General features: G+C 48.0%; 1 protein-coding gene across 1 annotated transcript in view; it reads right to left on the reverse strand.

The window, feature by feature from the left end:
* VAV1 (vav guanine nucleotide exchange factor 1) overlaps positions 1–22329 on the reverse strand; it is a 292912-nt gene that overhangs the window by 117386 nt on the left and 153197 nt on the right. The window contains exons 10-11 of the mRNA XM_063954104.1: positions 20718–20813; positions 16977–17045 (exon numbers count right to left, since the gene is read on the reverse strand). Coding sequence (XP_063810174.1) covers positions 16977–17045; positions 20718–20813 — 165 coding nt within the window. The remainder of the gene's footprint in view (positions 1–16976; positions 17046–20717; positions 20814–22329) is intronic.

The raw sequence follows: 22329 nt of genomic DNA on the forward strand, positions 1-22329 counted from the left end.
TTTCTATATGCAACACATAAAAGTAGTATAGTTGCGCTCACCTCATTCACTGTTTGGAATCGATCAACAGGTGGAACGCACGCCGCCGGTGACCCGCATGAGACTTCCGCCATCTCTAATTACCATATTATCACTTCCGACTAAGTCGTTCAGCACTGGGTAACCAGTGGAACGCACGCCGCAGGTGACCCGCAAAGCGCTTCCGCATCTCATAGTAAATGTTGTCACTTCCGGATGTTCATGTGAATACCGTGGTGCAGCGTAAACACGCCACATATTACCAAATATAGCTTCAAGTATTAGTATAATTTACATAACGCTAAAAGTGAGTGGCTATAACTGTGTTTACAATAATGTATCACCCAATCAGATCTTTATAAATAAGGCCGCCCAAGCGGGTATCAGTAATTCCACACTGGTTTAGAACAGCATAATGGAAACTTGGTATCCAATACATATATAGACATACAAATAATATATTACTAAATAACATATTATTATTAAAAAATCCCTATTGTTGGACTGAATCACTGGATAGCCATGGTGGACAACCCTGTCATGAAAATAGTCCCTGAATAATCAGAGATCACAAGTTTAAAATTATTAGAACACAATGTCCAATATATTCAAAGAAAAATACTTAGATGATTCTGTTCATTCAGCCCTCTTGGTGACACAGTTCCCAGATAGTGTATCCAGTAGGCTTCTCTTTTTAGGAGTAGTAAACCTCTGTCTCCCCCCCGTGGGGGTGGCGGAATCCAGTCAATGATCATATGACGTAATGTGACAACTTGATGTTTCATCTGCATAAAATGAAGTGCCACTGGTTTATCTGTTTTGCCGCTGGTGAGTGCCAATTGTATTGAGGACCTGTGTTGGTTGATCCGTTCGCGGTATGTTCTCACAGTTTTCCCCACGTACATCTTCCCACATGGGCAGGTGAGATAATAGACTACATGGTCCATAAAGCATGTCAGGTGATGTCGTAACTGAACCTTTATCCCATATAATGGGTGGTTGAAGAATCGCCCAGTTATCATAGCTCTGCAGGTCATGCATTTCAAGCATTTCAAGCATCCTGGGTTTACATTCAACCAGGTCGTTCCAGTCGTCATCGTTGGTCGCATGGTCGGTCTCATCAGCATATCCTTCAGATTAGACCCTCTTTGTACACTCAGTAAAGGTGGTTTGCTGCCAACTTTCTTGAATTTGGGGTCAGTGCTGATCATGGACCAATTTTTCTTTATTGTTCTTTCCACAGTATGCAAACTGGTGTTACAACTAGTCTTAAATATTATGCGGTCACAATTCTTATTTCTGCTGCTGGTATTTTTCATATGTAATTGACGTGCTTTGACCAAACACTTTTCCACCACGGAGGCTGTATATCCACGTTCAATAAAACGTTGTCTGCACTCAAGCAGTTGTGTGTCAGCGTTGGTATCATTGGAGTTATTTCTTAATACCCGAAGAAATTGTGAAACAGGTAGATTGGATTTTAGCTTATCTGGGTGATGGCTGGAAGCCCATAAAAGAGTATTTCGGTCTGTGGGCTTGCGGTATAAAGTATAATCAAGTATTGATGGTGAGGACGGATCTTTATATATAGTGATGTCCAAAAAATTAATGGTAAACTCGCTAATTGTAGCAGTCAATCTAATTGGACTATTAAGAGCATTAAGGGTGTCCACCATGGTGTGAAAGGATTCGGCGGATCCCTGCCAAATGATAAAGAGATCATCGATGTATCTCTTATAGCATACAATATGCTCAGCATAATTCACCAAAATGTTTTCTTGTTCATATTTTGCCATGTACAGATTGGCGAACACCGGGGCCAAATTAGAACCCATAGCGGTGCCCGCCAACTGCACATAGTACTCATCCTGGTATTGAAAGTGATTACATGTAAGTACCAATCTAATCAGACTCAGAACAAACTCAATAGGGGGACCCTCATATGGCCCCTTGATAAGTGCTTCTCTTACAGCGGTTATCCCTTCTTCATGAGGGATGACGGTGTATAGTGATGTTACATCTAGAGTTGCTAAAAAGCAAGTGGATACATCATTAGTGATCCGAGTCAAAACCCCCAGGAGATCACCGGTGTCACAGATATAACTATCCATCATCTTCACACATGGTTGCAGAAAATGATCGACAAACCGTGCCAGCGGTTGTAGCAGCGATCCTTGTGCAGATATTATCGGTCTCCCTGGGGGTTTTACCAAGGATTTGTGCACCTTAGGGAGGGTGTAGATGATAGGACATATAGGGTGAGTCACCGATAGGTAGTCAAAAACATCATCATTAATCCATGCACATTGTAATGCCTGTGCCAGTAGGTTATCAACCTCCTTTTTGAATCTGGGAATGGGGTTGTAGGGAACTTGGATATAGGTGTTATTGTCAGACAGTTGTGTTTTAATTTCAAAGTCATAGTCAGCGAAGTCCTGAAGGACTACAGCTCCTCCCTTATCAGCATTCCTGGGTCTGGCCTGGGACATGTGAAAAGAACTCGCCACGGCATTCTCTGAGTGTAGCAGAGATAGAGATATCGCTGATTCCTACAGTGAATACAGCTTTCTGGGGTTTTTAACATATTAATGTAAAAGTGCATGATAATGTTTTTTATGTATATATATATATATATATATATAGTAATATATAACATGTATATTTATGTATGTATATACAAATGGTATACTATAGGCCCTCAGTTGAGCATCAGTTGCACATGACAATAACTGTGCAATGAGCGAGTATTGGACCACTGTGTCTGCATACACAATAAAACCAAAGACAGAGCGCACGCGCCGAGTCTGATTTTTTGTGATTGTACCTAAGTATAGTAGTGCTTGCATTTAGCAACGATAAAAAGGATTGGTGGAGGCGTGTCAGTGGGATAGGTCCGCAATTTCTGCGATGAGGGGCGTGTAGTAGGTGTGTCATGGGCGTTGCATTCGCAATATATGTGAAACAGATTGCAGAAATTGCAAGCGCTTCATTAGAATATAAAAAAAATAAGGTTACTAGCGCTGTCGCTAATACTTCAAACTTAATATAAAATGGACGGATAAGATATTATAATAAAGAGAACAAATTTATTCACACATAAAAATATATATAAAATCAATCCAATCAATATTAACTCATCTATACATGTCACCACACCGGATTTAAATTAGGACCTTATTAAATGGACCCTAACTCCACAAGTTTCAGTATTATGCAGTGGGATATTACCATACATGTAGGGGCAGTCCTTTACAGACTCTTTAATGCTGGTTACACACACACACAATTGTACACATGATGTAAAAGAAAACGTGATTCATCAGACCAGGCCACCTTCTTCCATTGCTTCATGTCCACTTCTGATGCTCACATGCCCATTGCAGGTGCTTTTGGTGGTGGAAAGGGGTCAGCATGGGCTCTCTGACTGGTCTGTGGCTATGCAGTCCCATACGTGTTCTGACACCTCTCTATCATAGCCAGTGGGAACTTTTCCAGCAAATTGTGCTACAGTAGCTCTTCTGTAGCCGGGTATGGGTAGTTGGGTCGACAGTCATTAGGTTGACCACTATTGGTTGCATGCATTAGGTCGGCAGGATCATTAGGTCCACATGTACTAGGTCGACAGGTCAAAACGTTGACATGAGTTTTTTTACTTTTTTGGGTGTCGTTTTCTTCGTAAAGTGACGGGGAACCCCAATTAGTGCACCCTTCGGGCAGGTTACCGTTCCCAGTCAGTGCCAGATTAAGGTCCAAATGGGCCTGGAGCTGAAATTAAGAAAGGCCTATTGTGTACCTTGGCAGGAGGCGTGACAAGCGCTACGGTGGGGGTGGTCTAAATAGGGGGTGTAGCCTGTACCATGGTTGTGGCTATCTCCATGGAGGTCATAGCTAGTGCCTACCTTCAACCACTTAACAGAGAAGCAGAGCAACAGACCCATACACACACATACATTCAGTTGGCGATTCTCCATGATTGACAGGACAGCTACACAAATTCAAATGACATACTTCTCCAACAGAGCCGGCCTTAGGTATAGGCAAACTAGGCAAATGCCTAGGGCATTTGGTATGCTTAGGGGCACCAGCAGCTTCTGCTGATTAAAATGATATGCAACATGCCTATATTCTGTGAGTGACTGAGGCTGTATCTGCATACGAAATGCTACGTTGCAGTGTATTCCTGGAAATCACTGTAATGTAGCATTTTGTATGCAGATACAGCCACAGTCGCAGAAAGAATATAGGCATGCTGCATATCATTTTAATCAGCTGAAGCTGCTTGTGCATCCTAGCCAAATAGTAATGCAAATAAGATGCATTTTCATAAACAAAAGGCGCCCGACGTTAGCAGAGCTGCCAGCTGAATCATGCCAGGCATCTCCTGCAGAACTAGAGGCGGTGCTAGGGGGCACCAGCCAAAATCTTGCCTAGGGCATCATATTGGTTAGGGCCGGCTCTGTTCTCCAAAATACCAAGATTTAAGTAACATAGAAACATAAAATTTGACGGCAGATATGAACCACTTGGTCCATCTAGTCTGACCCTTTTTTTTATCCTTTAGGCAATCTCAACCCTTTTTGAACCTTAATTCTTTGTAAGGATATTCATATGCCTATCCCAAGCATGTTTAAATTGCTCTACAGTCTTAGACTCTACCACCTCTGATGGGAGACTATTCCACTTATTCACTACCCTTTCTGTGAAATAATTTTTCCTTAAATTTCCCCTGAACCTCCCCCCCCTCCAGTCTCAGTGTATGTCCTTGAGTTCTAATACTTCTCTTCCTTTGAAGAATGTTTCCCTCCTGAACTTTAAGACCCTTGATATATTTGAAAGTTTCTATCATGTCCCCCCTTTCCCTTCTCTCCTCCAAACCATACATGTTAAGATCTTTTAGCCTTTCCGGGTAAGTTTTGTGATGTAGGCCATGCACCATTTTAGTTGCCCTTCTTTGTACACTCTCTAATGTATTTATATCCTTCTGGAGATATGGTCTCCAGAACTGGACACAGTATTCCAGATGGGGCCGTACCAATGACCTATACAGTGGCATTATCACTTCAAGTAGGTCTTAAGATATAGGGTAAGGCATTGGTACAAAGCAATTAAGTATTCATATAACAATTTCTTAACAGAGCAGTTTAAAAGGAAAACATTTTTAAACCGTGTAATCCGCGTGACTTTATGCTCACTTTGTGGAGAATCACCCCACTGGTTGTCAAAGTGAGAATTTTGAAGTGGGGGTATGTGAAATTAAATGGGAGTGCTGTGCGTGCGCCAAAAAAGGGGGCATGGCCACTGAAAAGGAGTGTGTCCTTAACAGTATATGCATTAGTGTGCCCCCTCCCCTCCTAGTCTGTATATGTACATCATTGTGTCCCCTCCTCGCCTAGCCTGTAGATGCATTAGTGTGGGAAGAATCTATATCCCCACCGCCTTAAGGATCCGGATGTGACATCAGGTAAGGGCGGAGGTTGTCTTATGCCGTTACAGCATTTTTATTTTTTCTCCAATCTAGGTTTGTTCTAAGTTATTTTCTGTTTTTTGTTGTTGTTTTTTTTTGGCTCAATTGTACCCAGTGTCGGACTGGGGCATAAAGGGCCCACCGGGGGTATGCTGTTGTACGGGCCTATGCTTAAGGGTGTGGCCAGGCTCCACTGGGGCGTGGCCTGCCACAGAAGAGGTTTGGATAACCATTACAGAGTAAAGGTTCTGTTACCCTTGGTAAATATATAATAAACCATATTCTTGTGAAGTATAATGTATAATTCAAGAGCACTAGGATAGAGTCTGGATCCTGATCCCTAGAGGAGGAGAAGGGCACACAGGCAGTGGGGCCCACCGGTGGTTTCCCCTGTTCCCCTATGGGCCAGTCCGACCCTGATTGTACCCTCACCACACTTTGGGCCTAGAGTCGTACTTTTACAGATTACTATTCCCAATAGATGGTGACGTTAATCCAGTGCAATATAGGAGGTGTCCTCTCGGCAAAGGGGATCAAGGGGAGACCGCCGGGATCCCACACACACACAATAGCCCGCCGGTATTTTTTTTTTTTAAACAGACTTATCTCCATCTCCAGATGGTGATAAATAGGTTTCTCCCTTCTGTATTTGAAGTGTCAGCACTACATTCCCATAGGAATGTATGTTGACATACAAACATAATGGGCTTGGTTCAGAGCTGAATCCAATATGTGTGTGTCTGTCTATGTATATCCTGTATAGGTGTATATATAGATCTCTCTCTCTCTCTCTCTCTCTCTCTCTATATATATATATATATATATATATATATACAGTGGTCAAAGTGGACATTTTTAAGTGGCGGTATTGAAAAGTGAAGGATGTAATTATGTGTGCGCCCCGCTCTGGAAAAGAGGGTGTGGCCACTCAAAAGAGGGCATGTCCATAAGTGTAGTTTACCATACCATATACCCCTTATATACATTACACACCACAATAGTAGGCCCCCTTATACTATCTAGTACTGGTGCCCCTTACACGTTATGTCACACAGAATGAGCCTAAATTCACATTATGCCACTCAGTATGAGCCAAAATTCCCACGGAATGAGCCAAAATTCACATTATGCCACACAGAATGAGCCAAAATTCACAATATGCCACAAAGTATGATCCAAAATTCACATTATGTCACACAGTATGAACCGACATTTACATTATGCCACACAGTATGATCCAAAATTCAGGGACAGAGAGAGTGACAGAGAGAGGGACAGGGAGAGTGACAGCAGGGGACAGGGAGAGGAGAGTGACAGTGGGCACTGGGAGAGTGACAGCAGTGACAGAGAGAGGGACAGAGAGTGGAACAGAGGGGCAGGGGGAGTGACAGCAGTGACAGAGCGACAGAGAGAGTGACAGCAGTGACAGAGAGAGTGACAGATGGACAGGGAGAGTGACAGCAGTGACAGAGTGACTGAGAGAGTGACAGAGGGACAGAGAGAGCGACAGCAGTGACAGGAAGAATGACAGAGGAACAGGGAGAGAGACAGGAGGGACGGGGAGAGAGACAGGAGGGACAGGGAGAGTGACAGAAGTGACAGGGAGAGTGACAGAGGGACAGAGAGCCGTGACAGCCGTGACAGAGAAAGTGACAGCAGTGAAAGGGAGATGGACAGAGACAGTCACAGGAGGGACAGAGTGACAGCAGTGACAGAGAAAATGACAGCAGTGACAGAGAGACCGCAGTGACGGGGAGAGTGACAGAGGGACAGAGAGAATGACAGCAGTGACAGGGTGAGTGACAGAGGGACAGAGAGAGTGACAGTAGTGACAGAGAAAGTGACAGCAGTGAGAGGGAGAGTGACAGAAGGACAAAGAGAGTGATAGCAGTGTCAGAGAATGACAGGGAGAGTGACAGAGGGACAGAGAGAGTGACAGCAGTGACAGTAGTGACAGAGAAAGTGACAGCATTGACAGGGAGAGTGACAGAAGGACAAAGAGAGTGATAGCAGTATCAGAGAGTAACAGGGAGAGTGACAGAAGGACAGAGAGAGTGACAGTAGTGACAGAGGGACAGAGAGAGTGACAGTAGTGACAGAGAAAGTGACAGCAGTGACAGGGAGAGTGACAGAAGGACAAAGAGAGTGATAGCAGTGTCAGAGAGTGACAGGGAGAGTGACAGAAGGACAGAGGGAGTGACAGCAGTGACAGAGAAAGTGACAGCAGTGACAGAGAGAATGATAGAGGGACAGAAAGCATGACAGAGGGACATAGGGAAGCAGGGTAACATTACCTAATGAGCAGCGGAGGTAGGGATGGGGCTGTTGTCGGCGGCAGTGCTGAGGCTGTAGTTGGCGGCGGTGAGGAGGCCATGGGTGGCGGCGGTGCGCAGAAGGCCGTGGGCGGCGGCATTGCAGGGGAAACCATGTGTGGCGGCAGTGTGAAGAGGAGGCCTTCGATGTAGCTCTGGTGAGGTCCCTTTGATTGCCATCATTTTATGGGAGGGCACAGTATTATTGGCTACTCCTCACCCCCATCACAGTGGCATGCGGCATCTCTCCCCCCTCCCCATATCAGAAACAATGGCATTTCTCTATTCTCTGCCCTCCCCCCACCTGTGCTACACTGAACACAGCAACCCCCCCCCCCTACGTGCACAAACAGTAACACCCTCGTATACTCTGCAGCCAGCTTCTCCCCACCTACAGAGCACCCACCGCCACTCCCTCCCTCTCTTCATCCCACCCTGTTGTGGCCAGTAATACACATGAACAGCAGACGAGCGTCCTGCTCCGGTGCCCATCACCCCGCTCAGCTGACAGACAGGGATTGCAGGAAGCCGGCCGAGAATGGAAAGCAGCAGCACACATACCCGTAGCCAGCCGTCAGGACTCCGCCCCCCGCAGCTGCCAGCCTGCCAGCCCAGTACTCTCTCCCTCTCCATCTCAGTTGCACCCTGCTACCACCCACACATGTTTGTAAATATCCCTCTAAATCTGGGGGGAGGAGCTGAGAGTAGCGGGTAGGACGGCTTCTTCACCCCTCACGTCACTCATCACAGCAGCAGCATCACTACGCTAATAGGCTGGGGGGAGGAAGCGCTTGAGAGGAGAAGGAAGAGTGGGTCCTCCTCACGATCCGGCCGCGAGTCCGGGACTTGAATGTACAGACTGGGGCACTGTGTGGCGATGGAGGCAGTGCTGGTGACGGCATACAATGAGTCAGTTTTGACTCAATGTAATGCCGGCGTTTATGGGCCCCTTCACTACAGCGGTCTGTGGACCTATTTTCAGTGGGGGGCCTGGAGCTGCAGCTCCATCCGCCCCATTGTTAATCCGGCCCTGTTCCCAGTTGTAGTCCACGTGGATCGTAAAGTATGAAAAAGTCCAAAAATTGAAGAAAAACACATGTCGACCTTTTGAACTGTTGACCTAGTACATGTCGACCTAATGACCATGTTGATCTAATGACCCTGTTGACCTAATGCATGTCGCCCAATAGTGGTCGACCTAATGACTGTCGACCTAAGTGGTGTCTACCTAATGACCGTATCCCGGCTAGCCTGCACATCCATGAGCCCTGGGTGCCCATGACTCTGTCCCCAATTGACTGATTGTCCTTCCTTGGACCACTTTTGGTAGGTGTCAACCACTGCATACCGGGAACACCCCACTAGACCTGCCGTTTTGGAGATTCTCTGCCCAGTCGTCTAACCATCATAGTGCCTGATTCAGAGATGTATGCAAATGCCGTTGCAGCTGTGATTTAGTATATAGTGGCTATGTCAAAATATGCAAATGTCACATCCCAATTTAATGGGCACAGTGACACCCCACCCCACTAATCTGTCATTCTACAGCAGGAGCCCGCAGCATGAGCACTGCATACTGTGCAGTAGAGCAGAGGGGGTAGTGGGAGAGCATTCTCCACTCCCTTCTCTTCCTCTGCTGATTTGATGAGCAATAAAGGAGGTCATTCCGAGTTGATCGCTAGCTGCCGTTGTTCGCAGTGCAGCGATCAAGCAAAAAAAAATCAGCACTTCTGCGCATGCGTATGGTACGCAGTGCGCACGAGCATCGTACTTTCACAAAAGCCATTGCAGTTTTACACAAGGTCTAGCGACGCTTTTCAGTCGCACTGCTGACCGCAGAGTAATTGACAGGAAGTGGGTGTTTCTGGGTGGTAACAGACCGTTTTCGGAGAGTGTAAGAAAAAACGCAGGCGTGCCAGATAAAAACGCAGGAGTGGCTGGGGAAACGGAGGCGTGGCTGGCCGAACGCAGGCATGTTTGTGACGTCAAAACAGGAACTAAACAGTCTGAAGTGATCGCAAGCTAGGAGTAAGTCTCGAGCTACTCTGAAACTGCACAGATTTCTTTTGTAGCAGCGCTGCGATCCTTTCGGTCGCAATTCTGCTAAGCTAAGATACACTCCCAGAGGGTGGCGGCTTAGCGTTTGCACTGCTGCTAAAAGCAGCTAGCAAGTGAACAACTCAGAATGAGGGCCAAAGCTAGATCTTTTTAGTAGCATCAGATTTGTAGCTACACACAGTGGAGCTGTTGATTGGCCAGAACATGAGTGGGTTAAATAGACACTATAGCAGTGTTCCAGACTGCGGCCCGTAGGGTCAGCTAGATACTATAGGCGCCATTCCTTGACTTTTTCAACAGGGGCAATGGTCACTTCTACAGCATTTCCTATGCCTGATCCACTGTCATAAAGAAAGCATAATGATGCACTAGAGAATCTAGCTAGTCACTGTATCTTGTGGAAGTGTTTCCAACTCTATGCAGGGCCGTTTCTAGACAATTTGGCTCCCAGTGCGAGATTTCAAAATGCGCCCCCCTTCCCCACCCCCCATTGCTATAAAAAAAAATTGCGTGCCCCCCCACATAGCGATAAAAAGAAAAAGCATGAGCGCACGCTCCCGACAAGGGTGTGTGGCCTGATTAAAATGGGCGTGGTCTCATTAAAGTGGGCGTGGCCTCATCTGATATCATCACGCCCACCACAGGGGGGGGAAATAAATATAAAAAAGTCCCCATTTTACACATTACAGCAGGCAAGTGTCCCCATTTTACAAAGAGTGGCAGGCAGGTATCCCCATTTTACACAGTGCGCAGGCAGGTATCCCCATTTTACACAGTACGGCAGGCAGATATCCCCATTTTACACAGTACGCAGGCAGGTGCCCCCATTTTACACAGTGCGGCAGGCAGATATCCCCATTTTACACAGTACGCAGGCAGGTGCCCCCATTTTACACAGTGCGGCAGGCAGATATCCCCATTTTCCACAGTACGCAGGCAGGTGCCCCCATTGTACACAGTGCGGCATGCAGATATCCCCATTTTACACAGTACGCAGGCAGGTGCCCCCATTTTACACAGTGCGGCAGGCAGATATCCCCATTTTACACAGTACGCAGGCAGGTGCCCCCATTTTACACAGTGCGGCAGGCAGATATCCCCATTTTACACAGTACGCAGGCAGGTGCCCCCATGTTACACAGTGCGGCAGGCAGGTGCCCCCATTTTACACAGTGCGGCAGGCAGGTGTCAAGTGGGGGGGAGGAAGGGGGAGAGCAGTGCTGTTTCTAGCGGCGGGCGAGCCGTGCAACCGCACGGGGCGCCCGCCGCGGCACTTTGTGTGTCCTTATCTCCTCTCCTCCCTCTTCCCGAGCGCTCCTGCTCGGGGGGCGGAGTTTTTCGTAATGACGCGTTTGCGCCGTGACGTCACAACGCAAACGCGTCATTCCGCAAAGCCCCGCCCCCCCAACAGGAGCGCTCGGGAAGAGGGAGGAGAGGAGATAAGCCTGGAAGGAGGAGGCGGCCGGCGCGAGGGACGTGAGGCGGCCGGACCCGAAGAGCGGGAACATGTAAGTAGTATCTCTATCTCTCTCTCTCCCCCTTCCCCCCCCCCACTTGACACCTGCCTGCCGCACTGTGTAAAATGGGGGCACCTGCCTGCCGCACTGTGTAAAATGGGGGCACCTGCCTGCGTACTGTGTAAAATGGGGATATCTGCCTGCCGCACTGTGTAAAATGGGGGCACCTGCCTGCGTACTGTGTAAAATGGGGATATCTGCCTGCCGCACTGTGTAAAATGGGGGCACCTGCCTGCGTACTGTGTAAAATGGGGATTTCTGCCTGCCGCACTGTGTAAAATGGGGGCACCTGCCTGCGTACTGTGTAAAATGGGGATATCTGCCTGCCGCACTGTGTAAATGGGGGCACCTGCATGCGTACTGTGTAAAATGGGGATATCTGCCTGGCGCACTGTGTAAAATGGGGGCACCTGCCTGCGTACTGTGTAAAATGGGGATATCTGCCTGCCGCACTGTGTAAAATGGGGGCACCTGCCTGCGTACTGTGTAAAATGGGGATATCTACCTGCCGCACTGTGTAAAATGGGGGCACCTGCCTGCGTACTGTGTAAAATGGGGATATCTGCCTGCCGTACTGTGTAAAATGGGGATACCTGCCTGCCGCACTGTGTAAAATGGGGATACCTGCCTGCCGCACTTTGTAAAATGGGGACACCTGCCTGCCGCGCTGTGTAAAATGGGGGCACGTGCCTGCCGCGCTGTGTAAAATGGGGACACCTGCCTGCCGCGCTGTGCAAAATGGGGACACCTGCCTGCCGCGCTGTGTAAAATGGGGACACCTGCCTGCCGCGCTGTGTAAAATGGGGACACCTGCCTGCCGCGCTGTGTAAAATGGGGACACCTGCCTGCCGCGCTGTGTAAAATGGGGGCATGTGTCTGCCGCGCTGTGTAAAATGGGGACACCTGCCTGCCGCGCTGTGTAAAATGGGGACACCTGCTGGGGACACCTGCCTGCCGCGCTGTGTAAAATGGGGACACCTGCCTGCCGCGCTGTGTAAAATGGGGACACTTGCCTGCTGTAATGTGTAAAATGGGGATATCTGCCTGGCGCACTGTGTAAAATGGGGGCACCTGCCTGCGTACTGTGTAAAATGGGGATATCTGCCTGCCGCACTGTGTAAAATGGGGGCACCTGCCTGCGTACTGTGTAAAATGGGGATATCTACCTGCCGCACTGTGTAAAATGGGGGCACCTGCCTGCGTACTGTGTAAAATGGGGATATCTGCCTGCCGTACTGTGTAAAATGGGGATACCTGCCTGCCGCACTGTGTAAAATGGGGATACCTGCCTGCCGCACTTTGTAAAATGGGGACACCTGCCTGCCGCGCTGTGTAAAATGGGGGCACGTGCCTGCCGCGCTGTGTAAAATGGGGACACCTGCCTGCCGCGCTGTGCAAAATGGGGACACCTGCCTGCCGCGCTGTGTAAAATGGGGACACCTGCCTGCCGCGCTGTGTAAAATGGGGACACCTGCCTGCCGCGCTGTGTAAAATGGGGACACCTGCCTGCCGCGCTGTGTAAAATGGGGACACCTGCCTGCCGCGCTGTGTAAAATGGGGGCATGTGTCTGCCGCGCTGTGTAAAATGGGGACACCTGCCTGCCGCGCTGTGTAAAATGGGGACACCTGCTGGGGACACCTGCCTGCCGCGCTGTGTAAAATGGGGACACCTGCCTGCCGCGCTGTGTAAAATGGGGACACTTGCCTGCTGTAATGTGTAAAATGGGGACTTTTTTATTTTTATTTTCCCCCCCCTGTGGTGGGCGTGATGATATCAGACGAGGCCACGCCCACTTTAATGAGACCACACCCATTTTAATCAGGCCACACACCCTTGTCGGGAGCGCGCATGCTTTTTCTTTTTATCGCTATGAGGGGGGGGGGGGGATGCAATTTTTTTATAGCAATGGGGGGGGGGGGGGCGCATTTTGAAATCTCGCACTGGGAGCCAAATTGTCTAGAAACGGCCCTGGGGGAGAGAGAGAGATAGAGATACTACTTACATCTTCCCGCTCTTCGGGTCCGGCCGCCTCACGTCGCTTGCGCCGGCCGCCTCCTCCTTCCAGGCTTATCTCCTCTCCTCCCTCTTCCCAAGCGCTCCTGCTCGGGGGGCGGGGCTTTGCGGAATGACGCGTTTGCATTGTGACATCACGGCGCAAACGCGTCATTCCGCGAAACTCCGCCCCCCGAGCAGGAGCGCTCGGGAAGAGGGAGGAGAGGAGATAAGGATACACAAAGTGCCACGGCGGGCGCCCCGTGCGGTTGCACGGCTCGCCCGCCGCTAGAAACGGCACTGACTCTATGGTAACATAAATCCAAATAATCCAGTCTCATTTTGGCTGCCTGGGGATTAGGAGATGATCTTGAACCACACATATAGGGGGAAAGTTGTTATTTTTTGGTTTAAATCTATTGTTAACTCATTTTGTATTACTGATTTTTAAGCCATTTTCAGGTTGGATATTTAACAGTATAAAAGCAATGGCACTGAATATTGGTTTATTGGCCTTATATTGTTGTTACCAAGGAACAGGACAATAAGGATGATGAAATATATGTTGATAATGGAGTATTGTTTACAGTTGTTGAATGTAGCTTATACCAAAATGCTGTAGATCTGGTGCTGCTATAATAATACATCCTTATGTGATCTCATATGGGTGCCATCATACAGCAGTGTAAATGTACACAGTATGCATCCTTTATATGCCATATACTTATATAGGTTCTATGTAGAAAGCATGCAAGCATGTCAGAGCCGGCCCTAATCAATATGATGCCCTAGGCAAGATTTTGGCTGGTGCCCCCTAGCACCACTGCTAGTGCCGCCTCTGACACTGCACCCCTTTCCCTTCACCCCCCCACACCCCAGTCATAGCAGTCCTCATTTTGGTGCTCCTACCACCTATTTTTTAAATAGGAACAGTGCGCACATTTGTCGCGCAGCTCAAAAAGGGGAGTGTTCTTTTGGGAAGAGGCATGGCCACACAATAGTACCCCAAATTTAAATTACGCCACACAGTAGTGCAACTTCATTCACATTATATCATGCAATAGTGTCCCTTCACGTTACATCAAACAGTGGCCCTCATTCCGAGTCGTTCGCTCGGTATTTTTCATCGCATCGCAGTGAAATTCCGCTTAGTGCGCATGCGCAATATTCGCACTGCGACTGCGCCAAGTATCTTTGCTATGAAGATAGTATTTTTACTCACGGCTTTTTCATCGCTCCGGCGATCGTAATGTGATTGACAGGAAATGGGTGTTACTGGGCGGAAACAGGCCGTTTTATGGGAGTGTGGCTGAAAACGCTACCGTTTCCGGAAAAAACGCAGGAGTGGCCGGAGAAACGGGGGAGTGGTTGGGCGAACGCTGGGTGTGTTTGTGACGTCAAACCAGGAACGACAAGCACTGAACTGATCGCACAGGCAGAGTAAGTCTGGAGCTACTCTAAAACTGCTAAGTAGTTTGTGAGCGCAATATTGCGAATACATCGGTCGCAATTTTAAGATGCTAAGATACACTCCCAGTAGGCGTAGGCTTAGCGTGTGTAACTCTGCTAAATTCGCCTTGCGACCGATCAACTCGGAATGAGGGCCCGTAGTACCACTTTAACATATATAAATTACTAATCACAGTAGTGCCCCTGATTCACATTACATCACACTGAATTGCTTCATATTCAGATTACACCACACCATATTGCGCTTTATTCACATTAGACCACACAGTAGTACATTTTTTATACATTACACCACACAGTAGAGCACCTTATACACATAATGCCACACATTAGTAATACCTTTATACACATATCACACAGTAATGCACCTCACACATATGACACACATTATTAAATGTCTTTATATACATAATGCACCTTACGCCAACCTTTATTAATGCCCTTATACACATAATGACACACATAATGCCCCTTACACATCTGTCGCACATTATTAATGCATTTATGCACATGACACACATAATGCCCCTTACACATATGCCGAACACTATTGCTCTACAAACCTACCCACACACGGCACTCACACAGCTGCTAACATTGTGACCTCTGTTTGGATACAGATGTGTCCTCATACAGCTTGCCTCAATATACCAATGCAGCTCCCATCCAGCTCTGCTAACGGCAGGCGTCTTTTTTGCAGAAAATGCATCTTATTTTCATTGCTATGTGACTAGAACACACAAGCAGCTACTGCTGATTAAAATGATATGCAGCATGCCTATATTCTGTGTGCGACTGTGACTGTATCTGCATATGGAATACTACGTTAGTGATTTTCAGGAATACACTATAACATAGCATTTCGTATGCAGATACAGCCGCAGTCACACACAGAATATAGGCATGCCGCATATCATTTTAATCAGCAGAATCTGCCTGTGCCCCTAGGCATTTGCCTATGCCTAGGGCTGGCTCTGAAGCTTGTCCTCAGATTTGCAGCAGGAGCAGTTTTAGGCCGCATATCATTTTAATCAGCAGAATCTGCCTGTGCCCCTAGGCATTTGCCTATGCCTAGGGCTGGCTCTGAAGCTTGTCCTCAGATTTGCAGCAGGAGCAGTTTTAGGCATGGGCAAGCCGGGCGGGTTCCTGGGGCGCTGCGGCCTGCGGGTGCGGCCACAATCTCCCCGCAGGTGCCTTGCCCACCCGCACCCCACATCCCACACACCGGCTGCAGCAGGTGCTGTGGGCTGTGTGGGCGCCCACTGCAGCAGACACCAATCAGACGCTAGAGGTCCTAATTGACCTCTAGTGTCAGTGCGGCGCTATGGAAGAGACGTCATGACGTCTCTCCCATAGATCCGAGGAGCGGGCGGCCAGAGACGGAGCAGCAGCAGCGGACGGGAAGCAGGAGCGGGGCTGCAAAGTATTATGTATTGGGGTTTTGTGTGTGTGTGTGTGTGTGTGTGTGTGTAAGCGGCGCTACTAGGGGGCATTACTGCAGGGGTCACATCTACTGGGGGCAAAAATACAGGGGGCACATCTACTGGGTGCACATCTACAGGGGGGACATCTTCTGGGATCATAACTACAGGGGGCATTACTACAGGGGGCAATGTTACGTGGAGGCATTACCACTGGGGGCACTACTAATAAGGGCATTGCATAGGGGGCACTTAATAAGTGCAATGTGTACAAGGTCTACCTGTCAGTGTGTATAAGGGGTTACCTGGTGCAATGTGTGTAAGGGGCTACCTGGCATAACGTGTTTAAGGGTCTCTGCTCTACTGTGGTGTAATGTGTGTAAGGGGTTCTAACATGGTATAAGGGGTACTACTGTGTGGTGTAATGTGACTGATGGGCACTACTGTGTGGTGTAATGTGACTGACGGACACTACTGTCGGTGTAATGTGAATCGGTACTATTCTGTAGCCATGCCCCTTCCCTATGAAGCCACGCCCCTATTTTTGACTTGCGCCTTTGGTGCGCACTAACCCTATTTTGCCTGGGCGTCTATTTTGGGGGCACTAAAATAAAACTTTCAGCCTGGGAGCCAAAAGGTCTAGACCCGCCCCGATTTGCATTGTGACCCTTACAGAAGAGTGCCTACTGGACAGCATATATAATGAAACATTCCCCATCTTACCCTCATTGCATCTAATGCCAGCTTCAGGTTCTCCTTCTCTGTTGGCTCCGCTGTGTGCTTAACCAGCTCCTAACAGGGAAAAGACAAAAATATTGATATAAGCGCTAATACTGTATATGCGCATAAAAATGTTGATCTGTTGCGAAGAGACTATGGGGGAAATTTACTAAGCTCCCGATTTTGACCGAGATGCCGTTTTTTCATCAAAGTGTCATCTCGGTAATTTACTAAACACTAATCACGGCAGAGATGAGGGCATTCGTAATTTTTTGCAAGTCCAAGTAAAAAATTACGAATGAATACACCATCGGTCAAAACGCGGCTGTTTAAGTATGAATCTCGGTCATTTACTAAGAAGTGCAAAGCAAAAAAAAAAAAAACACTGCCGTGAAAAATTACAACTCGTAAAAAAGTGCTAAAAAAAACAGACCTTTTTTTTTTATTCGTGATTGGATAGGCATGCACGGATCCATGAGATCCGTGCATGTATATCAGTGGGAAGGGGTGGGAAATTGCTTATTTTTTCAAAAAAAATTGCGTGGGGTCCCCCCTCCTAAGCATAACCAGCCTCGGGCTCTTTGAGCCGATCCTGGTTGCCGAAATATGGAAAAAAAATGACAGGGGTTCCCCCATATTTAAGCAACCAGCATCGGGCTCTGCGCCTGGTCCTGGTCCCAAAAATACGGGGGACAAAAAGAGTAGGGGTCCCCCGTATTTTTAAAACCAGCACCGGGCTCCAATAGCTGGACAGATAATGCCACAGCCGGGGGTCACTTTTATATAGTGCCCTGCGGCCGTGGCATCAAAAATCCAACTAGTCACTCCTGGCCGGGGTACCCTGGGGGAGTGGGGACCCCTTCAATCAAGGGGTCCCCCCCCCCCAGCCACCCAAGGGCCAGGGGTGAAGCCCGAGGCTGTCCCCCCCCATCCAATGGGCTGCGGATGGGGAGGCTGATAGCCTTTGTTGTAAAAGAAAATATATTGTTTTTAGTAGCAGTACTACAAGGCCCAGCAAGCCTCCCCCGCATGCTGGTACTTGGAGAACCACAAGTACCAGCATGCGACGGAAAAACGGGCCCGCTGGTACCTGTAGTACTACTACTAAAAAAATACCCAAAAAAAGACAAGACACACACACCGTGAAAGTATAATTTTATTACATACATACATACACACATACATACATACTTACCTTAAGTTCCCACGCAGGTCGGTCCTCTTCTCCAGTAGAATCCAAGGGGTACCTGTTGAAGAAATTATACTCACGAGATCCAGGGGTCCAGGCTCCTCGGGAAATCCAGGGGTAATCCACGTACTTGAAAAAAATAACAAAACGGTGTCCCGACCACGAACTGAAAGGGGACCCATGTTTGCACATGGGTCACCTTTCCACGAATGCCAGAAACCCACTTTGACTTCTGTCTAAGTGGGTTTCTTCAGCCAATCAGGGAGCGCCACGTTGTAGCACTCTCCTGATCAGCTGTGTGCTCCTGTCCTCACTGACAGGCAGCACACGGCAGTGTTACAATGTAGCGCCTATGCGCTCCATTGTAACCAATGCTGGGAACTTTCTGCTCAGCGGTGACGTCACTTTAGGTCAACCGCAGGGCAGAAAGTTCCCATCATTGGTTACAATGTAGCGCATAGGCGCTACATTGTAACACTGCCGTGTGCTGCCTGTCAGTGAGGACAGGAGCACACAGCTGATCAGGAGAGTGCTACAACGTGGCGCTCCCTGATTGGCTGAAGAAACCCACTTAGACAGAAGTCAAAGTGGGTTTCTGGCATTCGTGGAAAGGTGACCCATGTGCAAACATGGGTCCCCTTTCAGTTCGTGGTCGGGACACCGTTTTGTTATTTTTTTCAAGTACGTGGATTACCCCTGGATTTCCCGAGGAGCCTGGACCCCTGGATCTCGTGAGTATAATTTCTTCAACAGGTACCCCTTGGATTCTACTGGAGAAGAGGACCGACCTGCGTGGGAACTTAAGGTAAGTATGTATGTATGTATGTGTGTATGTATGTATGTAATAAAATTATACTTTCACGGTGTGTGTGTCTTGTCTTTTTTTGGGTATTTTTTTAGTAGTAGTACTACAGGTACCAGCGGGCCCGTTTTTCCGTCGCATGCTGGTACTTGTGGTTCTCCAAGTACCAGCATGCGGGGGAGGCTTGCTGGGCCTTGTAGTACTGCTACTAAAAACAATATATTTTCTTTTACAACAAAGGCTATCAGCCTCCCCATCCGCAGCCCATTGGATGGGGGGGGACAGCCTCGGGCTTCACCCCTGGCCCTTGGGTGGCTGGGGGGGGGGACCCCTTGATTGAAGGGGTCCCCACTCCCCCAGGGTACCCCGGCCAGGAGTGACTAGTTGGATTTTTGATGCCACGGCCGCAGGGCACTATATAAAAGTGACCCCCGGCTGTGGCATTATCTGTCCAGCTAGTGGAGCCCGGTGCTGGTTTTAAAAATACGGGGGACCCCTACTCTTTTTGTCCCCCGTATTTTTGGGACCAGGACCAGGCGCAGAGCCCGATGCTGGTTGCTTAAATATGGGGGTACTCCTGTCATTTTTCCCCCCATATTTCGGCAACCAGGATCGGCTCAAAGAGCCCGAGGCTGGTTATGCTTAGGAGGGGGGACCCCACGCAATTTTTTTTTTAAATTTTACAGTGTTTAATTAAAAAAAATAAAAAATAGAACCCCAGCACGGATCACACAGATCCGGCCGAGATTAATTGTAAAAAAGTCGGCAGTGTTTTGCTAATCACTGCCGTAAAAAACACAAAAAAAACACGAATGACATCGACATCGGAAGAAAAGAAAAACCCGAATACGACAGCTTAGTAAATCCATCGTAACAAATTCAAAAAGTTGCAGTTTTACACTTTCGATGTCATTCGTGATTGAACTTTGACCTGAAACGGGAAAATACGAATCTTAGTAAATTTACCCCTTTGTATCAGATCAACATTGTAACATTATGTGCATATATTAACTATTGTTCTATTTATTGAGACTTTAGGAGGGTACACACGGAGAGATCATTGCTTAAATTCTAAGCAATCTGACTAGATTGCTTAGAATTTAAGCATGGATCCTCTGTGTGTATGCCCCCCAGAGATAGTGATGCGCGGCGCTATCGCTGGTGCTAGATTGGCCTGCATGCAGGCCAATCTAGCAGGTGGCTCATTTCACCGCTGAGTGAAATGAGCGCCCCCCCTCGCTCAGCACACATCGCGCTGTGCTGAGCGGGGTGAGAGATGTGTGCTGAGCGGTCACTGATAGATCTCTCAGCACACATCTCTCCCCGTGTGTACGGGGCTTTAAAATGTCCCAATCTTGATACATTGTATTTCTTTCTAGAATTAAGGGCAGTATTCACAGCCAGATTTGGGGAGAGATATATACTGAGCGTGTGGGGGGAGACAGGATGGGGGGGGAAGGGGGGGCGCTCATTTCAATGAGCGACCTGCTAGATCGAGTCCAATCTAGCACCAGCGATAGAGATGCGTGTGGCTGCGCATCGAAATCGCTGTGGGGGTACACACGGAGGGATCACTGCTTAAAATCTAAGCAATCTAGTCAGATTGCTTAGATTTTAAGCAGCGATCACTCCGTGAGTACCCCCCTTTAGTTGTTTTATAATTTTATATTTCATTGCATAATCACCATGGGACTGTCTTTTTATTGACTGTTTGCAGCAAATAAAGTTTTATAGTTAGAGCAGATAATCTTACCTGCAACAACAGATGATATTTCAAAACCCGTTGCATTGGCACCATCAGCAGATCTCGCAGGGTGAAGCGTCCATTATTGGCTCTCTGGGAGCATTCCTGCAAAGCAATGTTATAGGATTTGTTCAAATTACAAATACTGTATTACTAACCAGGTGAGTATTAGTATACTGCAGTGTTCACACACAATTCTATAAAACTGCCCATATAATGTTAGTATTTTATCTCATATAGGGGGTAATTCAGACTGCATCACTGCAGCGGAAGCGATCGCAGTCTGAATTGCTTTGCGCAGGGTGCACTGCGCATGTGCAGCCAGTGAGATGCGAAAGCACCTCACTGGTGCGATCGCCTCTGCCTGATTGACAGGCAGAGGCGGTCACGGCGCGGGAGGGTGCGTGCCAATGGCGTTAGAACGCCGTTTGCAGGGCGCGTTCCGGACAATGGGGGCATGTCTGGACTGTTGGGGGCGGGGGGGTCACGGCGGCTGCGTGACATCACACGCAGCCGCTGCGTCCCGGGACAATGCGGTTGGCTTGCTGACAGCGCGCAGAAGCTGCGCTGACAGGGACTACTTGTCAGATACAAAAGCATCACCGCTGTGCGATGCTTTTGTACCTGTGCAGGGTTGGGGGGGTAGGGACTGACATGCGGGGCGGACTAGCCCTGTGCTTGGGCGTTCCCCCGCATGTCAGAAAAACTGATCGTAGATGTGCTAAGTTTAGCACATCTACGATCAGATCTGAATTACTCCCATAGATGTGCACATTGTAGGGATTGTTATTTCCTACCATCATTGGACTACCACTGTATTGGAGATTCCACATGCTGCATATAGCTACTACATTGAGAGCCCTACAATACACCAGGATAAGCTTTTTAGCAAAATAAACATTTCTGGATTTCCTGAAATTGGTGAATGCAGGTGTCACTGCTGGGATCCTCACTAATGCTGGTTATCTCTAGCTGGTTCTACATTTTTCAGATTTTTATATTACTTGTGTGAGTGTGGGGAATATTCATAATCACTTGATTTCTACAAAATGAATGTTTTCACCTACTTTTGAAGAAATTAGGTTTTGGGGCTATTCCTCATGAAGGTAACGCAGATGATATCACAGATATGTCCTGCTTACCTTTTACTCCTGATGTAGCCTGGTATCCCCATACACTAGTATGGGTACCTGATTCATCAAGTTCCAAAAATACATTATTTTCGGAGCATCACTGTGGGAGCATTTGCCATCTTCAGAAGGTATTTGCTCTCGCACCCCCATTGCTTGCCTATGGGAAGCAGTCCAGGCTTGCTTCTGGATCCCTTCTCCCCTGTCTAGCTCCTTCCGCCAGATGCTGGGGATTTGTGCGCCTGCATGAACCCTAGTTCACACTGGCACACTACCACTGCCGGGTCAGATTTGGCAGTGCTAACTTTCTCTGCTACGATAGTGGCAGTGAAAAGATTTGTGGAGACAGATGATATTTGGATCAATTGTTTCCGCACCGGGGCAATGTTGAATTGCACATGTGCGCGCTGCAAGTTAGAATGTTAATTATTGGGGAGTGATAAGGCAGAAAATAACCAATTGGCTCATTTAGTCTGCCCTAAACACATGCA

Source organism: Pseudophryne corroboree, chromosome 2, assembly GCF_028390025.1.
Source record: "Pseudophryne corroboree isolate aPseCor3 chromosome 2, aPseCor3.hap2, whole genome shotgun sequence".
NCBI classification, from domain to species: Eukaryota; Metazoa; Chordata; class Amphibia; order Anura; family Myobatrachidae; genus Pseudophryne; species Pseudophryne corroboree.